Below are 26,663 nucleotides of genomic sequence, written 5' to 3'. Positions count from 1 at the left end.
GTAGGGTTTTTTTTTTAATTTTACCTTCCATAACCTGAATCCAAATATGTTGAACAGAACTGAAGGAAGCATGGCTACTTAAAATGACACAAACCCAGCTGAGAATCAAATTTGTGACCATAGCTGGTTTTGTTAGACTTAAAATGCACTTGCCTATGGATGCTGTGTTTGGTTAAGAACAAGGCAGTAGCCTCTGTTTTTAAGATTCTTAGCACATTTCTATAGAGAGTCTGTATTTATCTTTTTCACTATAATTAACATTGAGGCTTGAGGCTAATCAAATCAGCCAAACAGAACAATTGCATGCATAATGCACCAGTTGGTTTCAGAAACCTCATTTCAACCCTTTGAGTTGAGCAGGGAAGTTATCTGGGGACTTGCTCATGTTTGTTTTCTCAGTTGTTTGTTTTTGTTATGCTTTATTTTTCGGGGTGGGGGACACATAGTGGGGGGAGAGTTAGGCACGTTCAGAGCTACTGCTTCTGGAAAAAAAGTAAACATGGCTGAGTAGGGGGGGAAATGGCATAGCAGCCTCCTTTTTTTGGTAAAATATTGGAAAAAATCTCCCTCAAGTCCATTTAAACAACAGATGTTCAGGAAAAAAGCATTGATAAACAGCACAGAGAGAAATAAAACTCTTGTGCAGGCAGGTTTTCTTCATTAAAGCAATAAATTGAGAAGCCATGGTCCAAACTTTCTGAGAAAGTACCTAAAGCCTTAAGGAAGTGATGGAATCCATTGGCCTGAAATTTGACAATCCTACAGTTTCACAGGTGGGTCTGGATGTTGAGTTGAATTTGCACATACAAGTGGATTTGGATGTTAAGTTCAATTTGCACATCATTTACTATGAGGGAGATTTCAATTAAATATCATCACAAGATCTGAACATAGGACATGACACCAAGACCATTGGAAGAAGAGCAGCAAGCAGAGGGTTAGGTAGGACAAATGTTGCCGTTGGTTAGCTAGAAAGTATTTGCAGTTTTGTGCTGCTGCTGCTGTGCCTTGACACAAGCTTTAGCACAAGAGAAGGAAGGCAGAATGGGATGGATGAAAAGAAGGTTAAGGAATGCCAAGATGGGCAAAGAGACTGAGATTAAAAAAAAAAAAGAAAATAAAAGGTTGCAACAAATCATCACAGGTTGCAATAGTAAGAGCTCACATTACTTCATGCCTGTCTTGCCCAACCTATTCTTAAAACTCACTAGTGGTGGATGCTTCCTGGCTAATTTCAGTGACTAGTCTATTCCCATGCTTATTTATCCAGATTCTTTGTTTCTAACTCATTCCTCCTGCAGTTATGCTCACTACTTCTTGTCTTATCTTGGATGAGACCTGGGATTGTTTAGCCTCAAAAGAACAGGCTCAGGGAGCACCTTACCAATGTCTATACAGGCCTGATGGGAGGAAGACAAGAAGGCAGGGCTATGCTCTTCTCTACTGAGTATCCAGTGGCAGGACAAGAGGAAATGAGCACAAACTGAAAGAAAAGAAATCCCACTTAAAGTTAAGAAAAAACTTCTTCATTGTGAAGGTGCTGGAGATATTCAAAATCCCTCTAGGCATGGTCCTGTGCCACCTGCTCACCTGACCTTGCTGTGAGCACAGGGGTTGGGTCACAGATACCTTTCAACATCAGTGAACAAAGAAACCAGTTTCTCTTGTCCTCTTCCCAGCAATTTTTTGTATATTTGAAGACTGTTTCCATGTTTCCCACGAGAAACTTGTCTAAAGAATCCTAATTCTTCAAATCATAAATCTCAGTTTCTAAAATTCAATTATCCCTGATTTTCTTTAGCCTATTTTCAGTTGGTAATTCTTGAAATGGTTGTAGCAGACTGAATGTAGGATTCCCACTGAGATCTTATTCAGGGAGCATAAGGATTACTGCATAGGTTCTTACATATAATGCTCTTGTATATTCATTTAAGTACAACTGGGGTTTCGTGTTTTGATTTTTTTACTTTTTTGTTACTGGTTGTTTGATCAATTTATGATCTAGGATTACCCCAGAACTCCTGATTAACCAGCTGTTCCTGAGCTTGTATTTATCCAAACAATCATTCCTCTTGGAAATTTTTCTCTTGCAAGTAATTTCTTTCCTTTCAGATAATTTATTCAACTTGCCACAATAATCTCATACTGGAATCCTCACACCCAGTGGGCTTTGAGGCTCTCCTAGCTTGATAATTTACGAAATACATTTGGGCCATGACTGAAGCTATGAGACAGTACTACACTCATGAGTTAACTACTAGTAACCACTCTACAAGAGAAACTTTCTAACTGTTTGGGCCTGTGGAGGTGTTGTCCTAACTGGACCATGTTTCCTTAGATAATTATGGGAAAATCACAAGAGAGAGGATCAAAGGTCATATTAAGTGCAGATACACACTATTGCCCAGGACTGCTAGATTGTCATAAGAAGAAAGGGTATAGATTCAATCTTAAATTTATTATTTTAACTGTTTCTTAACATTTTGTTGTCTTGCAGGTACTTGAAATTAAATAATTTGGGTTTTTTTCCTGGGTTTTTTTGGTTGGTTGGTTGCTTAGTTTTGTTGTGCTTTTGTTTGTTTGCTTATTTGTCTTTTTGGTGTGTGTTTGTTTTGGTTTGGTTGGTTTTTTGTTGTTTTTTTTTTTCCACTTAAGAAAAGGGTCTGACTGATCTAAATTTCCCTGAGTCTTCCTTCTTTCCCTTGTTAGAAGGCTCAGGGCAGTGGCACAGATTCATCGATAGATACAAAGCTATAACCTCCCACTGATTTTGCAGTCACTGGAAAACAAAGAGAAGCCCAAACAATTTTCTTGCTTTCTGGAGCCTTGTTCATCCTCTGTTAGTATTCAAAGAGCAGTGCTTGCTTCTCCAAGGCTGTTGTGTCTCCACCTGGTTCTACCGGATCGCTGACATAGCGTAGACTGCTGCAACAACACGTGCTTGTCATTCTTCCCTTCAGCAATTACTCAGAGAGAGATCTTTTTTCTCCTACATCCTATATGGTGTAGTGGTATATATGGGAAGCTTTTCATGCCTTAATAAATCCAATAGTGCCTTATAATTCCTTGTATGCTTCCTCCCCCAAAGAGCTAATTATTGGTAAGTACTTTCCAGGAAATTTAATGATTTTCTTTAGGAATGACTTTGAGCTCTTGTCAAAAACATCTGGTGAGGCCAAGTCATATGTGTAGCTACCTATCAGTCATGGTGCTACAGCTCTCTGCTTTATCACACATCATCACAGACGTAGCGTATAAAGCAATTAGAGATATGCAGTAGATATCTTGTTCGAAAATATACTGTGTCAAAAGAACTGAAAAGCATGTTAGTAATTGTCAAGTGTTCCATGTGGCTCTGATTCTACTTGGGCTTCTCACTGGCATTCCCATTCACAAATGCAAAACCAGACTGACTTCAATGACAGTGCAGCACTTCCCTGATTTGTCTGGGGTATAGTCTTACAGAATTCATTGTCTTAGTATTTCCATAAAATATAGACCTTGCTTTCCTTTATCTGCATATAAATATGAGCATAAACTCTTTCACTGTAGCAGCTGAAAACATTTTCCATGTATCAATATAATACCTCTGCAAAGTAGGATAATAGTATCTTCAGTCATACAGGTAAAAGAGAGGTACAGAGAGCTTAAGCTATTAATCCGAGGCCAGGCACACAGGACAAGGACTCAGATTTTCAGTCCTCTGTTTCAGTCTTATGTCTATCTTCTTTCTCTGGGTTTTACAATGACCTACATATCATTGCACAAGAAATGCAAAGCCAGCAATAAACACTTTTAGCCTGTGTATAGCAATGATCATCTATCCTAGTGATCCAAGTATAGAACATATAATCTCACGGGAAAATAAACTTCTTTTAATCTTCTGGTTTAGCCCTTTGAGAATCATAAGAATTCTAATTACCAGTGCAGTACTTATCTGAGCATCAAGAGCTTGAGGATTGCAGATTCTACAGAGAACATTTTTATCCACAGATAAAGGAAAAGCTGATAGTGGTTTTTTGACCTAAATTACTGCCTGGCAGCTAGAGGTTCTGCTCTCAGGAGGAAAGGATTCAACATCACTCTTAGAACTTCATACATCCCTGCTCTTCTCTTACATGCTGATGTGTTTATCTGCAATACAACTGCAGCTTCACACAGAGATTGAGGTTCTGTACGCATGAGTTCTATTAGACAGTATGTAAGCCGCTAAGGTTTTAGTATGGCTCTACATGTCTGCTAGAATAATTTCACTTTGTGGTGTTAAAAACAATCACCTCTTCAGCCAGCATACCTGTGCTGGCAAATCTGCTGAGATACAACAAGGCTTACAGAAGGTCACTCTTCCTGTTCCAGCTTGTATCATTTGGGAAAGTGATGTACAGTCTCTGGAAAAGCTCCTTCAGATGGCACCCTCTGTGTCTCATCTTTGTACCTCATAGTTGCTCTACGTATGGATGAGGGCAGGAATCAGATTCCTCACAGCTGAGGATGCATTCCTCAGAAGATGCACTCCAGGTCTACATCTGATGTGTTCCAGTTGCTAAAGGGTTTGTAGGACAAAACTAGATTCCATCTGAAATGAAGGTCCTGGAACATGCATAGTGCAGAAGCTGGACCCTCAATGCCAGCTGTGTTGTGCTTTAAATCACAGAATCACAGAATCGTTTAGGCTGAAAAAAACCTTTAAGATCATCAAGTGCAACCATTAAATCCTTTCCTATTGTACTGCACTGCTTGCTAATGTAGGCAGGGCTGGTATTAGCACATTTGTAATATAGACATGATCTGATTCTGCACTGCCTGGCAACTCAATGAATTGCCAAGTGATTGCTGACCCTAAAAAATCAGACTATTTGCATTCAATAAGGGCCAGGTAGGTTACTGCTACTCTGGTTACTATTTGGAGTCCAGTTTCATAAACAGTATTTTACTGGGTTATGTGGCATCTGCATTAGTTCCCTGAATTCACTTCACAATATGCTGCACAAATGCTTGTGGCTATACAGTGCAGGCATGGTACAGGAATAGAAACACACAGCTGGGAAGGAGGAAACGATGATTTAAGCTGGCTTTAGCAGTATTGTTGCTGAATGTCAAACCTTACTCTGAAAAGTTCCCTCTGGAACACTTCTGGGATAAGGAAGTGAGAATTTAACACCAAATCAAATTATTGCATAGGCCTCTGCTGTGACTATGCAAGTACAGATGCTATTTTAGAGGCATGTTAGTCACGCTGTGGAAAATTAAGTCAGCTAGAGTGATAGAATATAAATATTTTGTATTAAAAATGTCATAATTGAATGGAGTCTCAAAGTATGCTTTCTTCACAACTTGTGATGCTTAAATTACAGAATTGTCAGGGTTGGAAGGGACCTCAAGGATCAGCCAGTTCCAACCCCCCTGTCATGGGCAGGGACACCTCACACTACAGCAGGTTGCCCAGAGCCACATCCAGCCTGGCCTTAAAAACTTCCAGGGATGAGGCTTCTACCACCCCCCTGGGCAATGTGTTCCAGTGTCTCACTACCCTTATGGTGAAGAACTTCTTCCTAAATCCTGGAATGCGGAGACCAGTGGCTTCCAGGCTGGTCAGGAATGTCTCATTTCTTATGTTCCATTCCTAAACATCTCAGTTTGTTATTGCTAGCACAGTGTGGGTCCTTATCCATAGCTAGAGGTCCTGGGCACAACAGTAATGTAAACAATGTATAACAATCAATAAATATCACGTGATTAAAAAAACCCTCCAAAACACAAAAACAAACCAAACCAAAACAAAAACACCAAGAAAACCCCACCAAAACCCCACCACAAAACAGGGAGGGTTAGACTTCTCCTGCATTTATTTCAATCATATTCAACTGACAGATTTTTGCACTGAATAACTCATAAATTTCTTTTTCACAAGACAGCCAAAAGCAGGGTGAAAAGTGGCAGAAAGAAATGTGTAACCTTTCTGTTCTTGGCAATATTGCTATTCTCCAGGCATTACCTGATGCTCAGCCTCAACAGCATTAACTGCACATACGGTTAGGCAAAAATGGACTACACCTATTTTGCTATTTTACTATCAAATTTCTGAGTAGTCATATTCATAGAGACAGAAAGTATGACAAATCTGGAGAAAAAAGTTAGATTCAGCAAATCTTAAAATTACAAAGATAACTGGATGTATTTTGTTGCCATGACATTAAAATAGAAACAAAACCAGGTAAAATAAAGCAACTTCCAAGAAAGCTCTTTACAAAATTGATTGCAATTGGCTAAATGGTATCAGGGAAAAAAAAAAAGGGGGGGAGGGGTGGAAAAAGGGAAAATACTTTAACGAAGTTTGTTTTCTAAAAGATAGATTAAATTCTTGTGATCCTAAAATTTTACTTTTCATCTTTTCTAAAAGCAAAAGTCTTGGTTTTTTTTTTTTTGGTTTGGTTGGGGATTTTTTAATATGAATTATTTCACTCTTAAGAAAAGGAGGCAAGCTGTTCCAAAGGGTAATAAATCTATTAACTTGCTCAGATTTTTTTTTTAATTTTATTTTTGCTGGCTATGTCTTCAATGGGTTGATAATGGATTTCCATCCCATTTTATTAAAATTTATTTTGCTACACTCTCAAGACCCAGAAATAAATACTGGTTTGTAGCTAGAATCACCAACAAGACAAATTTATCTATGAAATGTTTCTAAAGAAGCCCAAAATGTGACCTCATGTCACCCTCATAGAGGCACATCTTGAGGAAGACTGTTTTAGAAGCATCTGCCCTGAAACTCCCTTTGCTCAAACACAGATCTAGAAAGGAAAGTCTCATCAGGCAAATGTGCAAAGCCCACACTAGACAAGAAGGAGGCTAGGCTGTTGTGTAAATTTCCTTGATGCTTTCTGGAACATGGGATTAATGCTTAATCAGCCCTTAATCAATGAAAAGACTGAAATGGGGCTGTGGAGCAAAAAATAAAATCTACGTGGTGAAGGACTCTGTCTGAACTGGTCTGCTCTGTGTACCTACAAAACCACTGAGAAAGGAGCATGCCTGGGTGATCAGATGAGGAAAAGCAAGAAGAATCTGGTTTAAATTGGCTGTGAATTTTATGACAGTGGCCTTGAAGAGCAGCCTGTCATTTACCTTGGAGAAATGATGAATGAAATGTGGCCTTGGTGTACTATAAATAACATTTCAACTGGTGAAGGCAGACCAACAATACAGTGAGGAATCTTTTCATGTGCAATTGGTCTAGCCTGGTAATCTGCAAAGTGAAAATCTTAATTGTAGAATAAAGGAATCATAGGCAGTCAAAGCATTCTCATTTATTTTTGCAAGTGGTCTCATTGATCTGATCTTAACAGTAAGTGCAACAGAAGGAAATCAATACATAAACCATATACTGTACTGCAAATGCTAACCACATACACATTGCTTGGAAGGGAAAATGTTACCTACGTGCTCAGTGAAACTTGGGGAAGTCAATGAGGAAATGCCAGAGTTCCTCTTCCTTGAGAGATAACAACTACAGCTGCCACAGGGAAAAGTTAGTCCAGTGAAAAGTAAGCTAAAACTAAATTCATGCAAAAATCCTTATGCTGAACTACTTTTCTTGGGTTTGAGAGGGTTTGTTCCCTTGAACATTCATTACAGTGGGTTTGTGTTTTTCTGTTGGAAAACACAACATACAGAAACATTTCTCAGAGAATTTAATACTGAAATCACATTTACAGACACTCCATAAGTGTTCTGGTGGCAACTGTTAGCTGTCACAAACAAATCTTTTTTTACCTGCTGTATCACTGCTCAGAAGAGTCTACTGTGTTACTCTAGTTCTGAGGTTCCCTCTCAAAGCAAACTTTCCAGAGTGTCTGCTCAACATAATGCCACCTCTCGAAAAAGCACACAAAGGCCTTTCCAAAAAAAAGTGTTTCAGAAGAGGAAAGTAACCGAAGAGCCCTTTTTGCATCATCATTTGTGAACCATCTCACACAGTCAATGTAGCAAATATTTGATGATAGATTGGGGAAAATAAAGAATCTGATTGGAATATTGTAGAAGCGGTGATCCATTGATTTGATTTAAGATAGTAAGGGTATAAAATTATGGGTTTATTAATGATATTCCTATATTAATAAGAACACATTAGAACCACCTGGCCTACAGGAACAGGTAAACTAGTTTGTCCTGTCTGCAAAAAACACAGCTTGCAAGAAAGCCAGCAGGCACAACAGGAGGTCAGCCTGACTGAATGGGAAAACACTAACTAAGCTCAAATGCAACAAAGGAACATATGGAAAGTGTAAGTGGGTAGGGACTACCAAGGACAAATACAGATGCATTGCCTGAGCACACAGGGATGAAAATAGGAAGGGCAAAGTGTGGTTAGATTGAAAACTAGCAAGGAGTATGAAGAGTAACAAGAAAGGCCTCTCCAATTACTTTGGCATCAAAAACATGACCAAAGAAAACTCAAGCCCACTCACACATTACCATCAAGGGCAAACCAGGCTTGACTTGGAGAAAAAAAAAACATTTTATTAACAATTAAATCAGGGTAAACAATGAGAAATAATCCCACATTTTAAACCACATGTCCCATCTCTCTCATCTTTCCTGGCTCAGCTTTACTCCCAATTTCTCCTCCTCATTGGTAGGTAGTTTAATAGTAAAGAGTAAATCTTTTTATTTGGGAGTTAGAAAGGCCCAGCAGTTCATCCCCATCTGTCAGCAGAGGCTTCAGCACTCCCAGCTCGTGTATCCAAAGGAACTTGATTTAGCATGACAAAGGGAAGCAGAAATCCCTGACAGGGAAGGGAAACTCCTAAAATGGATCTGCCACTGACAGGACAGAAATCATTCTGGAAATCTCTGCCCTCAGCTGCTAGTTCCCATGCCTCAGATAGAGATTTCCACTCTCCTGTTGTGTGATAAATGCCAAGTCAGCTGTTGGTGGAGCCACTCTGAGTGGGAGGAGCCCATAGCAAGGGGCAGGACATCTTTCTTACTGGCATTTTCATCTTGATTATCATTTGTTCTTACAAAATTAAATTAATTACCTCAGTTAAAAGTATTTAAGGGTTTCTCAGATAATCAATTCAATGTATAGGTAAAAGTTGAATGTTTACATTTACACAACGAAATGTAGGAGTGGTGCCACTGAATAAGGTGTTTATTTGCACTGTCCAGAAAACAACACAATATTTCAGGCAGGCAGGTGTGTATAACTGACATCTAAAAGAGATTCCTCGACCTCAGAAGAGTCAGCTGCTCAAAAATCTGCCTCACCTTCCATTTTAGCAAATCTCAGCTCTAAATAATTCTTCCTTAAGACTTCACACATTTCTCTGTGGGAAGCGGGAGGCTGCAGCTACCGTCACTAAGACACCTGCTGCCTGTGACTGAACTATGTAGTGCAAGGCAGGGAAGAGAGAGAAGAGCAAAACACAAGAATCGTTTTAGCTGTCAATTGCCAGCTTCCTTGCAGGGTCACAGAGTGATTTCTCTGCAGGAGAAGCTGCAGCAAGGCTTTTACTGAGCGGAGCATCTGAAAAACGTGAGGCTCCTGCTGTTCCATTTAAGCAACTAAAACTGAAAGCAAGACAACTTTTCCGTGCACACCAGGATCTTTCAGTTAATGACACAAGGTATGTCCCACTGCAATCACAGCTCATTCTACCTGAATGAGCTTCAATGCCTTCTCTATTGGGGCTAGGCGGTGTTTTATGGCATTCACTTATTTCCAAGTGTGAAAACAGCACACGTTGTTCTGCTAGGAAACAAGCTGTGGACCAATTCATCCCCGTACTGCATTGATGCATATGTTTGATATGCCTTTGAAAACACCTGGCATGGTGTTTATGGGAAAATAAAACAGTAATTCAATGCTAAAAAGTACCTGTAGGAGTGATCTGAATTACTAGCACTGTCAGCATTCTGCCAATGACACTGAATGCTATAGACAAAAATCAGGCAGGACAGTGCTGGAAGCTGTGGGACATTCACAAAGCACAGCATTTTCAGGATCTGAAGCCAAAAAAGCGTAGTGCATAATTTTCCATCCCTGCCCAGGGGAAACCAGCATCTATTACCAAATCAAAGAGAGTTCAGCTCCATTCATATTGTTCCTGTATTATTCAGGTGTACAACATCAGAGCAAAGACCTTATATTTGAAAGAAAAACCATAAGCCACACTCAAAATATAAAGCCTGTTTAAAAACATAAAAAAATCCCACTCCTTAAAGGAAGAAGCATAGATGAAAACAAATAAAAACAAAGAGAAAATTTGGTTTCTAGTACTGCATGGAACTACTTACATGCATCATGAATTTCCAAGATACACCACAGATGTGCTTTCACCAAACCAAGCTGCTCCCAATGGCTATACGCACAATGGAATGGTTTTCAGCTATGTCCCTTTCTACTTCAGTTTCATAGGGAAGTGACTTCACAGCTTCTGTATACAAACAAAAGCTCTGGAAACCTGTGGCTGCTAAGACTGAGAAGGATCTGTAGCAGTGATGGGTTCACTGGTACATTTTCCAGGTTGCCCGGAGAGGAAAGAGGGTTAATTACCCTTGCGTTAAGAGGTGTTCCTTCCTGTATAAAATATTTAAAATCGTAACGAGTCCCGTGCCATTTCCTTTCACCACTAGCTGATACACTCTGTCAGCTCCTGCCTATTTCCACGAGTTATTGAAGTTGTTGCCTCTGGGAAACAGATGAAAGAGCTTGGGGACTACAAGCTTGGTTGTGGCTTCGGAAAAAGCTTGGGGACTGCAGGCATGGCTGTGGCTCCGCTTGCGGTAGATGGCTATAACCTCCTGCGGCTTTGCCGCTTGTGCTGCCGAAGGCTTCCAGGCCCTGCGGGAGCCCGCAACTCCTGCAGGCTCCAGGACCCAGCGAGCACAGGCAGGGAGGAACCGGGGCCTCCCTACAGCTAGGCCGGGCTGGGCTAACCTAACCCCTGGAGGAAGACCGTCGATGCTGGGGCGCACCGACGCCGAGGGGAAGGTGCACGCCTCTCCCTCAAAACCAGCCGACCTCAGGGTGGGGGGCTATCACCAGTTACCCCACCGCGACGAGTAACCGCTACCGCCACAGCCGCGCCTCACACTCTGCCCTTTGGGCGGGGCTGAGCGCAGGGGTAAACGAAACCCTCCCCACGCACGCCGCCAGCCCCGCCCCGCGCGGCACCTTTAAGCGCGCGGCCGAGGCAGTGTCACGTGAGGAAGCGCCAACCGGAACCCGCACTCGTGCTCAGCCGGTTGAGGAAGCCCTGGGCTCGGTGCGGCAGTGCGGGCGCGCACACTGCCTGTGGATCGGGAACGCGCCTCGTCCCGGCCCTCCCCCTTCCGCCCGCGGAGCCGCGCGGCTGCGGAGCGGCGGGAGCTGCCGCTTGCTCTCCGTCGCTCCTTCCATTCCGGTGGCGTGCGAGGATGGAGCTGTTCCAAGCCAAAGACCACTACATCCTGCAGAGCGGGGAGCGGGCGCTATGGTGCAGCCGGAGGGACGGCAGCCTGCAGCTGAGAGCCGGTGAGTCCCTGCCGCGGCAGCGGGGCTGGAGCAGGGGCGCGCCTCCTTGCCTGCTTCCTGCGTGGGGAAGGGCGGGCCGGGTCCCACCCGCCCGGGGTGATCTAGCCGGGGCACAACAGCGGTTGACAATGGCCGGGGAGAGGGTCGCTGAGGGAAGGGCGGTGGTGGCGTTGTCCTCCGAGGACCGGCTGAGGGGACCGCCCCCAGAGTCGCCGAGAGCACCCGGTAGAGGTGCCGAGCCCCGGGTGAGGGAGGGGGACGCCAGAGGCCTCTCTGGAAGTCGGTTCTGTGGGACTCAGCCCTCAGCGGGTGGGGAGCAACTGCCCCTCTCTGTCGCCACGGGTCCCAGAGAGCTGCGGAAGGAGCTCACCTGTGTCCCCGCTGGTGTCCCAGCGAGGAACGACCCTCCTGCGTGCTGAGGAGTTGTTCTTGCACAGTGTGTTTGTTTCCCTACAAAACAGAGTCGGGCTGCCCCTGCCAGTTCCCTATGCCTAACCCGAATGGTTCATGCTGTTGAAATGCGTCAGGTCAGCCTTGGAGGAGCATCATTAAATGAGAAAAGACCCTCTCGTGTCGGTGTCAGCCTTACATAAGGGATGCTTGCTAGTGTTTCTGATAAATTGTGGCTTGTGTCCTTGAAGAAATGTATTCCCAGGTGTCCTCTTTCAGGAGAAATTGAACAGGTGTCTATGATTGTAAGCTGCTCTCAAATTCTTGCAGTGACTATAGGTGGTATAAGTGATAGCTTCAGAATGCGGGTAGATGTGTTAATATCAGGCTGCGGAGAAGGTAGTGGGAACAAAAACTGTAGCTCCTGAGTTGTGTTAATGGAGATTCTTGAAGCAGTGGTAATTATAATATCCTACCTGGGAGCTTAGTCAGTAAAGGTGTCTGTAAAATGAAATACTATCCTTAGACATAGCTCACTTTGAGTAATACATGTAGCTTAGATGTAAAAGACAGTAGTGTACCTGCTTATAAGTTTAAAAATGTTCTAAATAGTTGGATATTTCACCAAACCACTGGCAGATTTCCTGAAATTTGGATCTGTTTTATGCCAAGGAAAAAAAAAAGCCAAACAGTTAAGCATGTATCTGACTAAAGCTGGTTATTTGAGTACTGTATGCTTCATGAACTTTCTCTCAAAGGCTGGAAAAATTTCATGTGTAAACATCAAATACCGTTGTAAGCTGTGTTTATCCAAAGAACTGCTTTTCATGCTGCTTGCTCTTCTGTGACGTTTTTGTATTTGAGTCACGTCTTGACAGTGTGATTTTTGTTTGTATCTCTCAGATAAAATTATACAGTCTACCTCAAGTTAATATGATGTGTTCTTGGATGTAAACTACGGCACATGAGGAGGAACTTCTTCACTGTGAGGGTCACAGAGCACTGGAGCAGGTTCCCCAGGGAGGTTGTGGAGTCTCCTTCTCTGGAGACTTTCCAGCCCCATCTGGATGTGTTCCTGTGTGACCTGTGCTGGATTCTATGGTCCTGCTCTGATGGGGGGGTTGGACTCAAAGATCTCCAAAGGTCCCTTCCACCCCCTAACATCCTGTGATTGTTCTGCAGCTTCACTGATGGTTTGCAAGTCCAGTCATACCCTGATTTATAAATTGCCTTACAAAATATTTGATGTTGAGTTAGCAGACAGTGATAATATTCAGTGAAGTGCATTGTTTCTGTAGGAAAAAAAAAAAAGACCCAACCTTCAGTTTTAGATTTGTTGTAGTTAGGTTTGTTGTAGTTAAAATCATCTGCATAGGCATAAAAGCTCTTACTTGACCCAGAGCAATAAAAGCACAAGCTAGTGAACTGTTGTTCTAGGAGATTGAAAGCTTTAATTTTAAAAGCATTGATTGCTTTTCAGGCAGCCATGGCTGTGATATATTTATTTTTTTTTCCTCCCCCTGAAGTCCATTAACTTCATGGAGGCATTGCCAGTGCCCAGCAGTCTGCCTGCATATGCTCAGCAGGATTTTGTCCTTAGCCTATCTTTACATTTTCAGCCAGTATACATGTGATGCCTATTGTGTGTGCCCTGCAGATTAAGGAAAGGGTAACATGATACTGAAGTCTCTTAGCCTGCTTGAATCTTTGTTGGTCACACTTTCCCATTTCAATGTGTTTGTAATTTTATTTTTCCAGTCCTGTCTATGGGTCATATTTTTGTAAGTGGGTTCTAGGGCTATGAAATGAAATACCTTAATAAAAAAAAGTAAAACAAGGAAGAAACTTCCCCTCCCCCCCCCCCCCCCCCCCCGAAGTACTTCTTGGATCAGTAGCTCTTGCTTTTATTAAAACTAAGCTGGAGATCCTCAAGTTTATAAATGATCAGACATAATAAAATACTAATGGAGGCCACTGACCGGAAATGAGCAAAGGGATTACTGTGTGATGAGTCACTGCCATATTAAACAAAACAAAGTCATAACTTGGGTTTGTTGACATGTTTAGCAGTCCATCAAAAGGTCATAATCTAATGATGTGTCTTTACTGGTTTTGGCAGGCCTTGGCTTTATTCTGCCTCACAGAGGCTCCTCTGAATTAATCTCTACACATTCAGGAATGGAAATAGATAATATTGCCAAACCTTGCAAAATATGGCTTTGTATGATAGGTCTAACTCTAAAGAGTTGGTGTTGAGCTTTATAATATGCTCCTTCCTCAACTATAAAGGCATGCTGAGAAATTTGCTAATCCTGAAGGCTGTATTTCTGACCTCTTTGAGTCATGGAGTGAACAGCTTGAATTAGAAAAGGCAAAAAGGCATCAGTAAATATTTGCTATCAAGCAAAGTCTGAGATTGGCCCTAGTTTGAAGGATGTCTGCCTGTGTTTACAACATGTTTCAGTGCTTTTTTCTCTCTGAAGTGAAAGCACTAATGAGTCACCTGCAGGAAATCAATGAGTCACTTTGGCATCATAGATTTTGTTGGGAATTTAGCATTCTACAGTGTACTTCTTTCAGTGTAGAGAAAAAACATATGCTTTAAATACCTTACATCAGGTTTTGGTCAGGATTTCACCCTTGGTTTACTGTATATGCTCTGCTTGGCTGCTGCTGAGTGGTAGTTCTACACAGATTATAAACATTGTTTTATTGATGTTGTGGGTTTAAAGTATATATTTAAATATGGATGTGTATGTGCATATAGAAAAGAGCAGAAGGATTGAAGACACTGAATTCTACTCACAATTTTCTTGACAGAAAAAGGAATGAGACTAATTTACTGGGTGAAAAATTGTGTTGGCCTTGATGATACCCAGGGCAGTAATGCCAGGCCAATTAAGATTGTGGAGAGCTGCTATTAAAAGTGTTACTAGTAGTAACGCTGGTTCCCATAACCTTGGAGAAGATGATCTACAGGAGATTGAGTGATACGCATTGGAATTACTGTAAAGCAACTTTTGGATACTTTATACTCAAAGACTCCATGGTCTCTACCTGTAATTGCAAGGTGGTGCTAAGATGTGTTTTATCCCTGAAGCTCTAAGTAGAGACCAATGAGCATTTGTTTGTTTTAAACACTTCAGGCAGTTAGTGTTGCAGTAGTGATTTTCATCTGTTGAATATGGTTGTGCAGCAATGCCTCTTAACTGCTTTTCCTTTAATGAAAAACATGCTACCAAACAATATTTGTAGAGCATTGAGACAGATTTTAGGTTAAGTGTCTTAGTCTGATAGTGTGAGATCTCTGAGAAGGCCATCTAATAGTCTACCTCTATGTGACCTTAATGACATTACAGGAGTCCTGTAGAAATTACTTGTCAGAATTCCTGAGCTGTTCTTTGTGGTTGTAGAGTGGAGGAGTAATTCCACTGTTTGAATGCGTGTAAATGCTCAAGTGAAGGCCTTAATCTAGTGATTGGTGTAAGGAGCAATGCCCTGATAGCAACAGGTGTATCCATAGATTTAAGGCTACAGAAAAGGCCAAAGCATGGCTGTCAGGGATTATGCCCCAAGTGTGAATTCATGCTGCTGAATTAAGTATTTCGTACAAAACTGCCTTCCTGGATTTCAGTGATATGTCTTGGAAACTGCCTGTCTGCTCTGGAAAATGAATTCTGGAGGAGGGAGTTGTAGCTTTAGAAAAATTCTCTCTGTATTTCAAGTTACTTCATAGGGAGCCTCAAGCTGTTTTTCCACACTTCTTAGCTGCAATGGTTACCGAACTGATTCTCACTCTTGCCTGCTCGTACCGTTCCCTCTTCTCCCTACCCTTTCTTAGTTGCCTGCACAACGTACTTGTGGTGTATGTGACAAACCAGATGTCAGAACTGTTCTGCATTAGCTGCAAACTATCAAGAATATATGCTTAAATCTTGAGCAGTTAATTTGCCTGTTGCTGCTTGCTCCCTCACAAAAGAGAACAGAGAGGACTAGGAGAGAGAGAGGGGCTGCTGTATGTCTGTTATCTGATTGAGTGTTGTATACATTAATCCGTTTTCTAACTTCTGACTGTGATGTGAGATCTTAAAATGTATTTACTGGAGAGAAATTATTTTCTGCTTTGTAATTCCATCCATGATTCTTTTTGGAGCATAATAAACCCAAAACTGAGACTTCAATTGGTTGGTAATATGGTCTTTCCTAACCTGGTGAGAATGAGATAAATCTTGAGGTGAGATGTTTCCTGTTTAGTTTACTGCTGAGTCTTACCAGCAGATGACAAGTTGAGTACAAGACTCTTTTCCATATATGAAGAGGTCTGGAAGTGCCAAGCTTGACCCAACTCAGGTGCATGGATGTCTTGGAATTCATGCCCACACTGAAATAACTTTAGGCTTTAAATGCATAAAGAACTCCTTAAGCATGATATGCTGGTTCTTTTGGTCTCAGTGATCTGAAAGTGGCTTCCTTTGTGAATTAAAAAAGGGGGGGGAAGCTGCTCTTAAAAAAATTGTCAGAATTAAAATGAATCTGTAATTCAGGTGGACTTCAGCAGTTTGTATTTTGCTGGCAGAGGTTAGACTTGTCTGTGATCTTGTGGGTTAATATTAGTTAAACAGTGAATAAGAAATTACAGACTAAATGCAACTAAAATATTTAGAAGTCCAGAAGGTGCTGTCAGGGATGAGGTTTTCAATTAAGAGGGGTCTGCACCTGTCTCAAAAGCTTGTGGTTTTTTGAACTGTGAAAACTTAATAGGGTTTTTGTCACAGTTTTATTGGTGTAAGTGCTATTTTAGCTGTATGTGTAAGGAAATATTAAAACTTTAAACTGAAGCTTTAAAGTGTTTGAACTGTAGTAAAAGGGGACCTCTTATTTGCTGTGCCACCACCTATGTTTTCAAAGCAACTATTGTAGGTCAGACTGATTTTTTTTTTTTTTTTTTATTGTTAATAATCTTTAACTGATGCTGTTGAGCATACATTACTAAGGTTATGCCCCACAAAGAATGCTTAATGCTGTAGCTTAAGTGTCTTAAAGCCTCTCAGCTTACCTGAACTTTTTGAGTGACTTCAGGAAGTGTTTTGATGGGCTGCAAGGCATTTGCTGGTAATGAAAGTATGAGACTTGACAACAAGAAAACACTTCTTTTTGCTTCTCTTCCCAGCATGGCAGCTGCAACAGCAGCCTCTGAAGTGCCAGAGACTCTAGAATACATCTATTAAATTTCCTTCAAGCTGTGAGACTTATTAGATGATGGTTGAGAATTTTCTTTTAGAAGCAAATTCTTCAGTGCAATATCAAAGAGGTCTGAAGGACAAGGTAGTTTAGTATTGAATGTGTGTTTCAATGGCAAACTGTGTTTTTTTTCCCCTCAGATGTTTCCAAAGATTTGAGACTACTGACAAAAGTTGGGTTTGGTGGTGTTTAGAGGTTTCATGGTTGATGTTATGAAGAACATGAATTTTTTTTAATATACATAGAGGTTTTTAGAGACTAATGTACAAATTTGGTAACTCAGTTTGCTTCTCATGAAGTGTTAAACTCATGATTTGAAGTAGTTCTGCTAATGGAATGTTTTGAATGTGTTACAAAAATATGCATGGTTATTCTGAGAAACTTGCTTGTGCAGCTGAATCTGTATTTTTGAAAACTGTGTTGGTTAGAGCTAGAACAGAACTAATTCTCTCCAGTGATTTTTACTTTTCACCTAAATATCTTCTGAGTGATGGCACTTTCTGAAGTTAACAGCACATTTTTGCAGACAGTGGCTGCTTCCAGCAGTGACCACACTCAGTGTTTATAATTAATACCAAGGATTGGGGTGCAGAAATACTTTTGTTTTTACTTGATGCTGTAGAGACCAAGGTCACTGCTACAGCTCCTGTGTCATGTTTGGGGTGCAGAAAGTAAAAGGCCACACCTGCAGGGAGAAGGGGACAAGAAAGGGGTCCCTAAACTGACCAACGAGGGATTCCATCCCATGGACATCACATTCAGTATAAAGCTGAGGGATTGTGAGGGTCAAGCTTCTGCTTCATTGGCCAGTGTCCGAGGAGCACTCTGTCTGTTCTTCTGCCTTTGATCCTGATCCATATATTCTTGAATCCAATTCCAGAATCCAGCTCATGAATCCAGTTCCTGACTGCTGTGAAGTCCAGTCTGGGACTTCCCTAGTGCTTGTTCACAGCTTCAGTGGTGAAAAGTGACATGAAGGGGAGAGGGGTTGGAGGTGTTAGGTTTGAGGTTGATTTTGCATGTATTGGTACATATTTCATTTTATCATTATTATTTTATTAAGGCTATTCTAGTTTTCTTTTCCAACCCTTAAGTCTCTCTTGCTTGTTCCCTTTCTCTTCCCCTTTGTGAAGGGAGAGATTTATAGCATCTGTCACTTGTCTAGCAGCCATCCCAGCCCTAACCCTTGACAAAACCCTACTGTCCTGCCCTGGAAATCTAACTTGATCAAAGAGGATTTAACTCTTTAAGCAAATGACAGCAACAAAAAACTTTTCCCAGTTTATTTTTGGTCATGATTTAGCCATAGCACCTACTCTTGCAAGTATCATTTGCAAAAATTATAAGCTGGAAATAACACTTGTTGTGAGGTAAAATAGGAGTGTATTGAGGAGGGATGTGCCTGCGGGTACCTGCAGGCTTTTCTTCTTCCTCCCATCTGTTTAAACTTTTTGTGAAGTGCTCTAATTCCTGTCTGTGGAGTTAACACTAACAATCATTGGTTCTGTCAGTGGATCTAGCTATCTGTATTTGTTGAAGTCATTGCATTTCATGTCTTCATAGCCATCACAGTGATAGGAACAAGTATCAAGAGGAAAAGAAGTTACTGGATGGATTTCTAGAGGAGAAGTTTGGAAACACTGCAAGCCTCTTCTTCATGAAAGCTCTGCTTTAGTAAGCAGGACCATTAAAGCTCAATGATGGCTTATACATTTCTCTTCCAGGCACCTCTAATTCCTTCTACAATAAAAATTCTAGAGAGGTTTTTTTTCCCCCCCGAAAAGATGAACTGAAATGAATGGAATTCCACTTGAATTTCCTTTTAAGGAAGAAATCTTAGTTGAATAGAAACCCTGAAATAGTGTTCACTGTGTCTTGCAATTGAAAACAAGCTCTTTGAACATACTTTGTCTTGAAAAGTTCATGCTTTGAGTAGTGTAGTAAGTGAGCCTTTACCTCTGAGAATATGATAGGGAGGCAAGGTCATACTGAAATGCTGAAGTACATCACATAAGATACCAGCTTTGTGCAAAACAGAATTCTAAGCCAAATTTAGAAATACACGGTTTTCCCCAAGAGACAGTTGCAAAACAGCAAATGTGCTGGTCTGTCATTAATTGCTAACTTCCAGTTTTTCTCCTCTGTTTCTCAGTTTAGGAAAACTGAGCAATATTCCCACATGTGGCTGATGCTTAACTTTTCCCCTCTACTAAAATGTCTCCCAGTAGTGTTTAAAGGATATATTGCTTTTTGTTATTTGATTAAGTAGTTTAAAAATAACCAAAAAAGGGGAGGGATATGTAGTGTGTGTCATGAAATCCTTTCATTTTATTTCCTGTTCCTGAAACATGCCAATTTTTTGAGTATAGCTTCCTTGTTTTATGTAGTAATTCCAAACCTATAATTCTTTTTCTGCTTTGAGTTTAACTGGAGAGTCACAGAGAAAAGTTGATTATCGAGTAAGAGGAAAAGGGAGGGATAGGGAAAACCTCACCTTGCTTTGCCTTGGCTTACCACAGCTATGCCAGTGTTCCTCTCATGGTTCTTAAGAACCATTGACATAAATCAGTGATAAGTAAAGGTTTTTCATAACTGAAATCCTTCTAACTTGAAGTGGTTGAAATGTGTCTCCCAGCTGTCTACACCAGTGCTTTCTGAAGTGGGAGGCATGCATCTTGGGGATGCACAAGGTAGTCCATGGGGGTGTGGAAAGAAAATATTTCTTACTGTTAATAAAGATAAAATAACCACTGTTGTAAAATATCATTTCATTCCTGTAAATCTATTGTTGTGTATGTTGTATAGGGTATAATATTAGTACAGTAGAACATGTATATGATTTATAAATATATTTAGGATGCAGGCTAAAATATGTTTTTACTGCTGTGGTATGTGACAAGGTTTGAAAAGCACAGATCTGGAGGGTTAGATTCTGTTTGGAGAGTAGCAGCAGTTTGTTACCTATTGCAGTACAGGAGTGTGCCATTCCTTGTAATGCTGGATACCCTCCAGACAACTGAATATTTAAAAAAAAAAATATTTTTTAAAGTTTCCTAATCAATGCCTGGTGACTCAGAGTTTATGACTGCAGCAGAATACAAAGTGTTCTTTATCAAAATTAATAGTAAGGATTCTTTTTGGTTGGCTCCTTTCTTTGGGGCTTGCTTCCTGTTTTTGCAGCAATAATACAAATTTGTATACTCCCAACCTTCTGCTTGAAATCTGTCATTATGCAGCCTGGGTTGTACATGGACTGCTCTGTTCATCTAGTTGAATTTGGAGATGCTCAGTGTCCAAGGAAGCTAAATCAGTTTCATTTTCCTGGGCATCAGTGGGTAGGTATGTACTTTGTAGTGTGGTGTCCTTTTGCAGTTGAGACAGGCACTCTGCAAGAAACTTGCTTTGAATTAGTTTGGAAAACATCATTCTTTTAATTGGAGACTGGGGGATAGGCAAGGCTGTAAAGTGTAGTAGCAAGGAGAGCTCAGGAAGTAGGTTTTTACATCCTCCTAGTGTATCCTAGCTGTAGGCTTCTAAAGGGCTCTGTGTGTGGTCAGGTTAGGGAGTAGTGAGGATTTAATTTCTGTTTTGTAATGCAAAGCATTTAAATTCAAAGGGATTGAGGGCTCTGAACACTTAGAGAAAAACATATAAATGACAAAGATAATTAAAACAGGTGATTAGCTGAAGGGATAACTTGTTCAAAGTTTGGGGTGAGAATATGCAAATATAACACTTCATGACAACTAAGAGCTTGCACTTGTAATACTGAACTTCTTACTACTCCTCCATCTTTTTGCAATTACAGTAGCTTAACTGTAAATTTAGAAATCTGTGCTGAAAGGACAACTTAATTAGGCTGAATTCTGTTTGCATAAGTAGCATTTTATTTCCTACAAGAGAATGAAGTTCAAGATTATACTTTTAAACCTTTCCAGTTAATTTGTAATCTCTTAATCCTGGTTAATATTTTGGAACACTGTTTGAAGATGAACTGGAACTGGGAAGCAGCCTTTCTTTTGAAAAGCCACAAGAGGTCATAAGGGTCAAACAGTGCTAATAATAAAGTCCTGTAGTTGTCTTTGATCTAAAGCAGATGTAAAGGAAAAAAATGTCCCATCTCTTTAAAAATAGTATCAAAGATTTTTCCTGAAAGTTAACACTTCAGCTGTCAGAAGTTACACAGCAGAGCTGAAAGATTTACTCTGGCTATTTACAGTGGGTTACTCAGCTTTTGCTTTTAAACATAAATGGCTATTGCAGGTGAAAATGATCGTGAAAATTGCAACTCTGTCAGGCTATGGGAAGAAGTTTTGGGAAATAGCTGCATTAAATGATATAGAAAGGGGCTTGTTGAGGGAGCATCCCTATACTGGGATCCATGGAGAGCAGGCAGAGTGCAAAGATTTCCTCTCCCATTATCTGCACTGCCTTGGCTATTTGAATAGATGGGGGTGGTGAGGGCATTCCTTATGATAGCCAGCTGGCCTGTTTCAGGTATGGGAGGGCCACATTTATTAAGATCTCAGAGTGTTTCAAGTGCATTATACTGCTGTGAAATTAAATGTTGCATAGGTGTATAAATATGTTTGAACTCAAAGATCTCTTTCAACCTAAGTGATTCTATGACTTATGTCTGTTTATATACTTGCATATAAACGTGTGTGTGTATATATATATAACTGATATTAAAGTTCAATGACATTTTGTTTGTTTTTGATACTTAGTACACTGACAGGAAACACTTGCTTACCAAGGTCTATTCCTGAAAGCAAACAGAGTTTGAGGAAGATGAGTACACTCTCTTAGGGTTGAAAGATAAACAGTTACAGCCACTTGGTGGATTGAACCAGGTAGGAGCTCAGTAGTAAGGGCAGTATTGAAGTGACGAGGTGATAAAGACCATTAAAATCATTAAGAAGCATCCATCAGTTTATTGAACAGACAGAAGGTCATCCAAAAGGCTGAGAATCCGAAAAGAGCTAATCACACCTCTTATACAGAGCTTAACAATACATATGCATCAGGATTTCTAAAAGCTTATTTTGCATAGGTGTAAGGTCCTTTCAGTCCTGGTTCTTCATTGTCACCTTCTGGCCTCCCGATGACATTGCCACTAATCCTCACTGCCGCTGATTCTTCTTCTTCTAGTTAATTCTTCAAGTTGGTTTCCAGCCACTCTAAGCAAGTGAGAATTCTTATCTTGGCCCCTTCACATTCAGCAGCTCTGTCTGGGAGCTGCAGTTTTATCTGAACTCAAAGTTGTACCCATGTCTATGTTTAATTAAAACATTCTTATTTGTCTAAAAACCTATCTCTTACGCTAACTCTTTATCTTTTATGCTACTGAGAAAATTTTCTAACAGAAAGTTAACAAAAAAAAAACATTCCAACAGAAAGAAAACACTTAATGAAAAGCAACCAGTGAGTTTCCCCATTTAATTTCCCCCCTTTTTCCACTACAAATTCTTCTTCAGTTTTGTAATAAGCTTTCTTTTCCCAGAGTTTTAGTAAAGTACTTTTCAGATAGGTACTCCTACAGAAAGCCCCAGGGCCATCTGAAAAGGTATCTGTGAGCACTAAAAGATATACCCCTTCCTCTTGGTGGGTTTGACAAATTGATATACCACTATTTCCTCTTAGGAATTTCCTTTCCCAGTGTATCAGTATGTTTTATTGTATTCTACCTTAACAACTCCCCATATTAATTTACCTAAAATTATAACCCTAATATTGTTTAATTGGGCCCATCCTTGAAGGAACTAATTAGTCTGGTTTTACATATTCTATCTCTCCTTGTTGCTTAAAATGCTTTTGCTATTATCTAAGGTTAAAGCCTATCCCTTTGTGTTTTCTGCTGTCTTTGGCCCCATCATCAGCCAATTTATTACCTTTATCTGGATCAGTGTTACCCTTCTTGAAACAGCAATCTCAGTTAGCAGTTGGACCACTTCTAATAGATGTAGTATCTCTTCTGCATATTTAATCTGCCTTCCTTCGAGCTGTTAAGTCTTTTAAAACTTCTGTGATGGTCACTGCTTTCTTGCTTCTCAGATATCTTGCCAGATGAAACTACTCCAGCCATCCTCTGCATTCTGCACAGCCTCTTCCTTCAGGTCTTGTCTGCTAGAGTATACAGCTTCTATGGTTTCCAGACAATCATGGTTCTGTGGCAACTCCACTGAGAGAAGCAGCTGGATTTATAATGTTAGTTACTTCAATCGTGATGTCATCACATCAGGCCTAGTGCTGGTGCCCTCATTAGCTTTTTCTTTGAGGGTTTTGAATCCTGAGTGATGTTTTTCTTTATCAGTTTATATAAAGGTCCATGATTACGTATCCATAATTGGCACTGACATGTAATTTCCAGAGAGGCTCTTAAGTTCTGTTACTGTCTGGAGAGAAGTATTCTGCAGATGGCTGCTTCTGGTGTTCCTGCTTCCAGGTGGATTACTTGCTGCAAGAGACTGACTCAAAATCCACTTGGCCTCAAAAAAGCTTGCTCGTGCCTCAATTTCTTGGCCTTAAGTTCTAATGATAAGTCCCAGAACTGTGGGGCTGTTCTTAAACCCTTATGATAACACTGTCCAGTTAAACTGATTTTTTTTTTTCCTATTTGGCTTTCCATTCAAATGTCAAGGCTAAGACAAACAGAAAATGTGTCTTTTAGATCTGTTCCTGTATATTCACCTAATACATCCCACCTATTTTTGCTTTCCCTCATACATCTAAGTTCATTAAAATTAAACTCAAAACATCCAGTACCTGTTCTTCCTGCATCTTAACGTTATACTTTCTTACTGAAGTGCTATTACTGCATCCAATTATATCAAATCCTTACCTAATAAATATAAAACTAATACTTTCCAATTTGTTTTCTTACTTAGTATTTTCAAGATTTTAAGAAAATGCCTTTTCCTGTTGGCCGGTAGCTTTTTACAGTTACAAAATCAATACTAACAGACATTAATCCTTGATTTAAAACAGGAAAGAGGTACCTGTATCCACAAAAAAATTCTACCTCTTTTTCTTCATTTTAACCAGTGGACCTGCTTCTGATGTTACATCATCCCACCACATCAGACAATCTTTCTTCCTGTGTTCCTTTTCATAACAATAAGAACATCAATTTTTCCCCAATCCCTTCTTCATCAATTTTCTTTTCCCCACCATGTCTCGATTGATAAAAACCCTCCAAGCCTCTTCTACCAGTCTCTTTAGATCTCCTGTATAAGGTTCTTTAAGTTTTCAGAGCTTTTTCTATATATCTGGGGATGACTGTCCCTGAAACAGGGAAATGAGCTGTTGCTTCCCTGCATCGGAAGCAGGGTCTAATGCTGTGTGTTTTCTCAGGGCCATTTGCAATTTCTCTAAAAATTCTGTGGGAGATTCTTGTGGTCCCTGTCTGACAGAATATAAAGCTGATTGATTTGCTGCTTCTGGTATTGCATTTTCCAACCTGGATTTATCCCAATCTCGACTGGTAAGCATTTTGTTGTTACTTTGGCCCTGCATCTGATCTTGTACATATTTTAATAATAGTTGTTTCTCACTTTCAGACCACCTCCAAGTTCTGTAATACCACCACAGAGTAATAACAAATGCCAATCCTAATATTAAACACACAATTAACATCTTCCAGTTAATGCTCACAAACTTCTGTTTGTTCTGTAGGAGTTTGCACAAACTCAAGAAAAGAAACTCAATCACACAAACCGTTTAGATACTCTCAGGGTGAAGTACGGTCATGAATCATACAGCATAACCGGTAGACCTATCTCTGCATTGCATCCACACCGCGCACTAAACTTCTGATACTGAATATCACACGAAAGCAAGGTGGACCCTGGACCTGCCAGAGGGTATTCTAGAAAATCACGGAGTGAAAGACAAACAAAAGGAACACAACACCTTAGTACTTAACAGCACAGTCTCAAGAGCTCACTTAGCACTTAATCGCTGATGGCCACACAGCCCAGTCGCACCCCCCAAAAGCGGCTCGGGAGATGAGAGGCAGTGCCGCCGCCCTCTCCCCTCTGTCTTCTCCGCTCCGCAGGAGAAACTTTAAAACAAACAAACAAAACCCCAAACAAACAAAAAAAAACCAAACACAAACCCAAACACCTCAACGCACACAGAGCCACAAACTACGCTACCGCAGCCGAGGAAACCGTTCCAACGAATAATTCCAATGGTCTCGTACCTCCTGACTTTTATATACAGAGAGGGATACCGAAATAGGCGCCCCCCTTTACAGCGGAAAGAAACGCTCACCCTGGTTCTGCCCCAACCAGGTAGCAGGTGAGACTCCTGTCACTTCACCTGACCGGGGCGTCCCAAAGCGACTTACGGTTCTGACCTCCCCGAAAGACCCGGTCTTTCCAAAACTAATTTTTAAAGGATGCTTTGTACCGCAGTTGAGTCTTGTCTAGGACAGCCGAGGTCCAGGGTGAGGAGGGCGACCCTCCGGGAAAATGTCCGGTGGCGCTGGGGGGAAGATCCTAACCCTCTCCGGGAACACAACGGACTAGAGAAGTAACTCTAGCGGAGTCCTTGCTTCGGGGCTCTTTTGGTCCAAGGGGGCCCGGAGTCCTTGCTTCGGGGCTCTTTTGGTCCAACGGGGTCCGTCTCAGCACCGGTCGCTCCACTCCCAGGATCCGTTGAAGCCCAAAAGCAGCTCTTCTGCCTGGCTTGCCAACTGATGCAGTGATAAAGACTTGATGATCATTAAAATCATTAGAGAAACAGCCATCAGTTTATATGAACACACGTGGGTTCCGAGAGGGTCGTCCCTGAAAGCTTAAGCTTTTGTATAGAGCTTAACGATACATAGGCATTAGGATTTCTAAAAGCTTATTTTGCGTAGATAAGGTCCTTTCACTCCTGGTTCTTCGTTGTCACCTTCTAGCCTCCCGACAACAATGTTGCCGCTAATAATTCTTCTAGTTAATTCTTCAAGTTGGTTTCCAGCCAGTCTTCAAGCAAGTGAGAATTCCTGTCTTGGCCCCTTCACATTCAGCAGCTGTGTCCAGGAGCTGCAATTTTATCTGAACTCAAGGTTGTACCAATGTCTTATGTTTAGTTAAAACATTCTTATTTATGTCTAAAAACCTATCTCTTATGCTAACTCTTTATCTTTTATGCTGCTGAGAAAATTTTCTAACAGACAGAACAATCTAATAGAAAGAAAAACAGTTAACAAAAGGCATTCCATTAGAAAGAGAACACTTAATGAAAAACAACCAGTGAGTTTCCCCACTTCAGAAGTGATTTCAAATCCTTTTTTGTCTTGCCCTCTCCCTAAAGGAAGCTGACAATCTTCTTCCTTAAACTCTTCAGATTTGCCTGGAGTCATTCAGTGCTGAGCGAGCGGTTTTTATCCCAAAGCAGCAGTTTGTTTCCTTACCAGTTTGTGCCTGACTGAGGAGCAGCTCTACTGGTAGTAGACTGGAGAAAGAGCTAGAAAGCAGTTTTGGCTTCTGATGCTCTTCCAAGTTTCTTTTATGTTGCCTTT

General features: G+C 40.8%; 1 protein-coding gene across 1 annotated transcript in view; it reads left to right on the top strand.

Annotated features, from left to right (window-relative positions):
- The first annotated feature begins 11,421 nt into the window (after positions 1–11,421).
- Positions 11,422–26,663, top strand: part of INPP5F (inositol polyphosphate-5-phosphatase F) — a 47,535-nt gene continuing 32,293 nt past the window's right edge. The window contains exon 1 of the mRNA XM_054382782.1: positions 11,422–11,518. Coding sequence (XP_054238757.1) covers positions 11,422–11,518 — 97 coding nt within the window. The remainder of the gene's footprint in view (positions 11,519–26,663) is intronic.

This window comes from Indicator indicator, chromosome 7, assembly GCF_027791375.1.
Source record: "Indicator indicator isolate 239-I01 chromosome 7, UM_Iind_1.1, whole genome shotgun sequence".
Classification (NCBI taxonomy): Eukaryota; Metazoa; Chordata; class Aves; order Piciformes; family Indicatoridae; genus Indicator; species Indicator indicator.
Note: the sequence above shows the minus strand (reverse complement) of the source record. Positions and strands in the feature narration are given on the sequence as shown.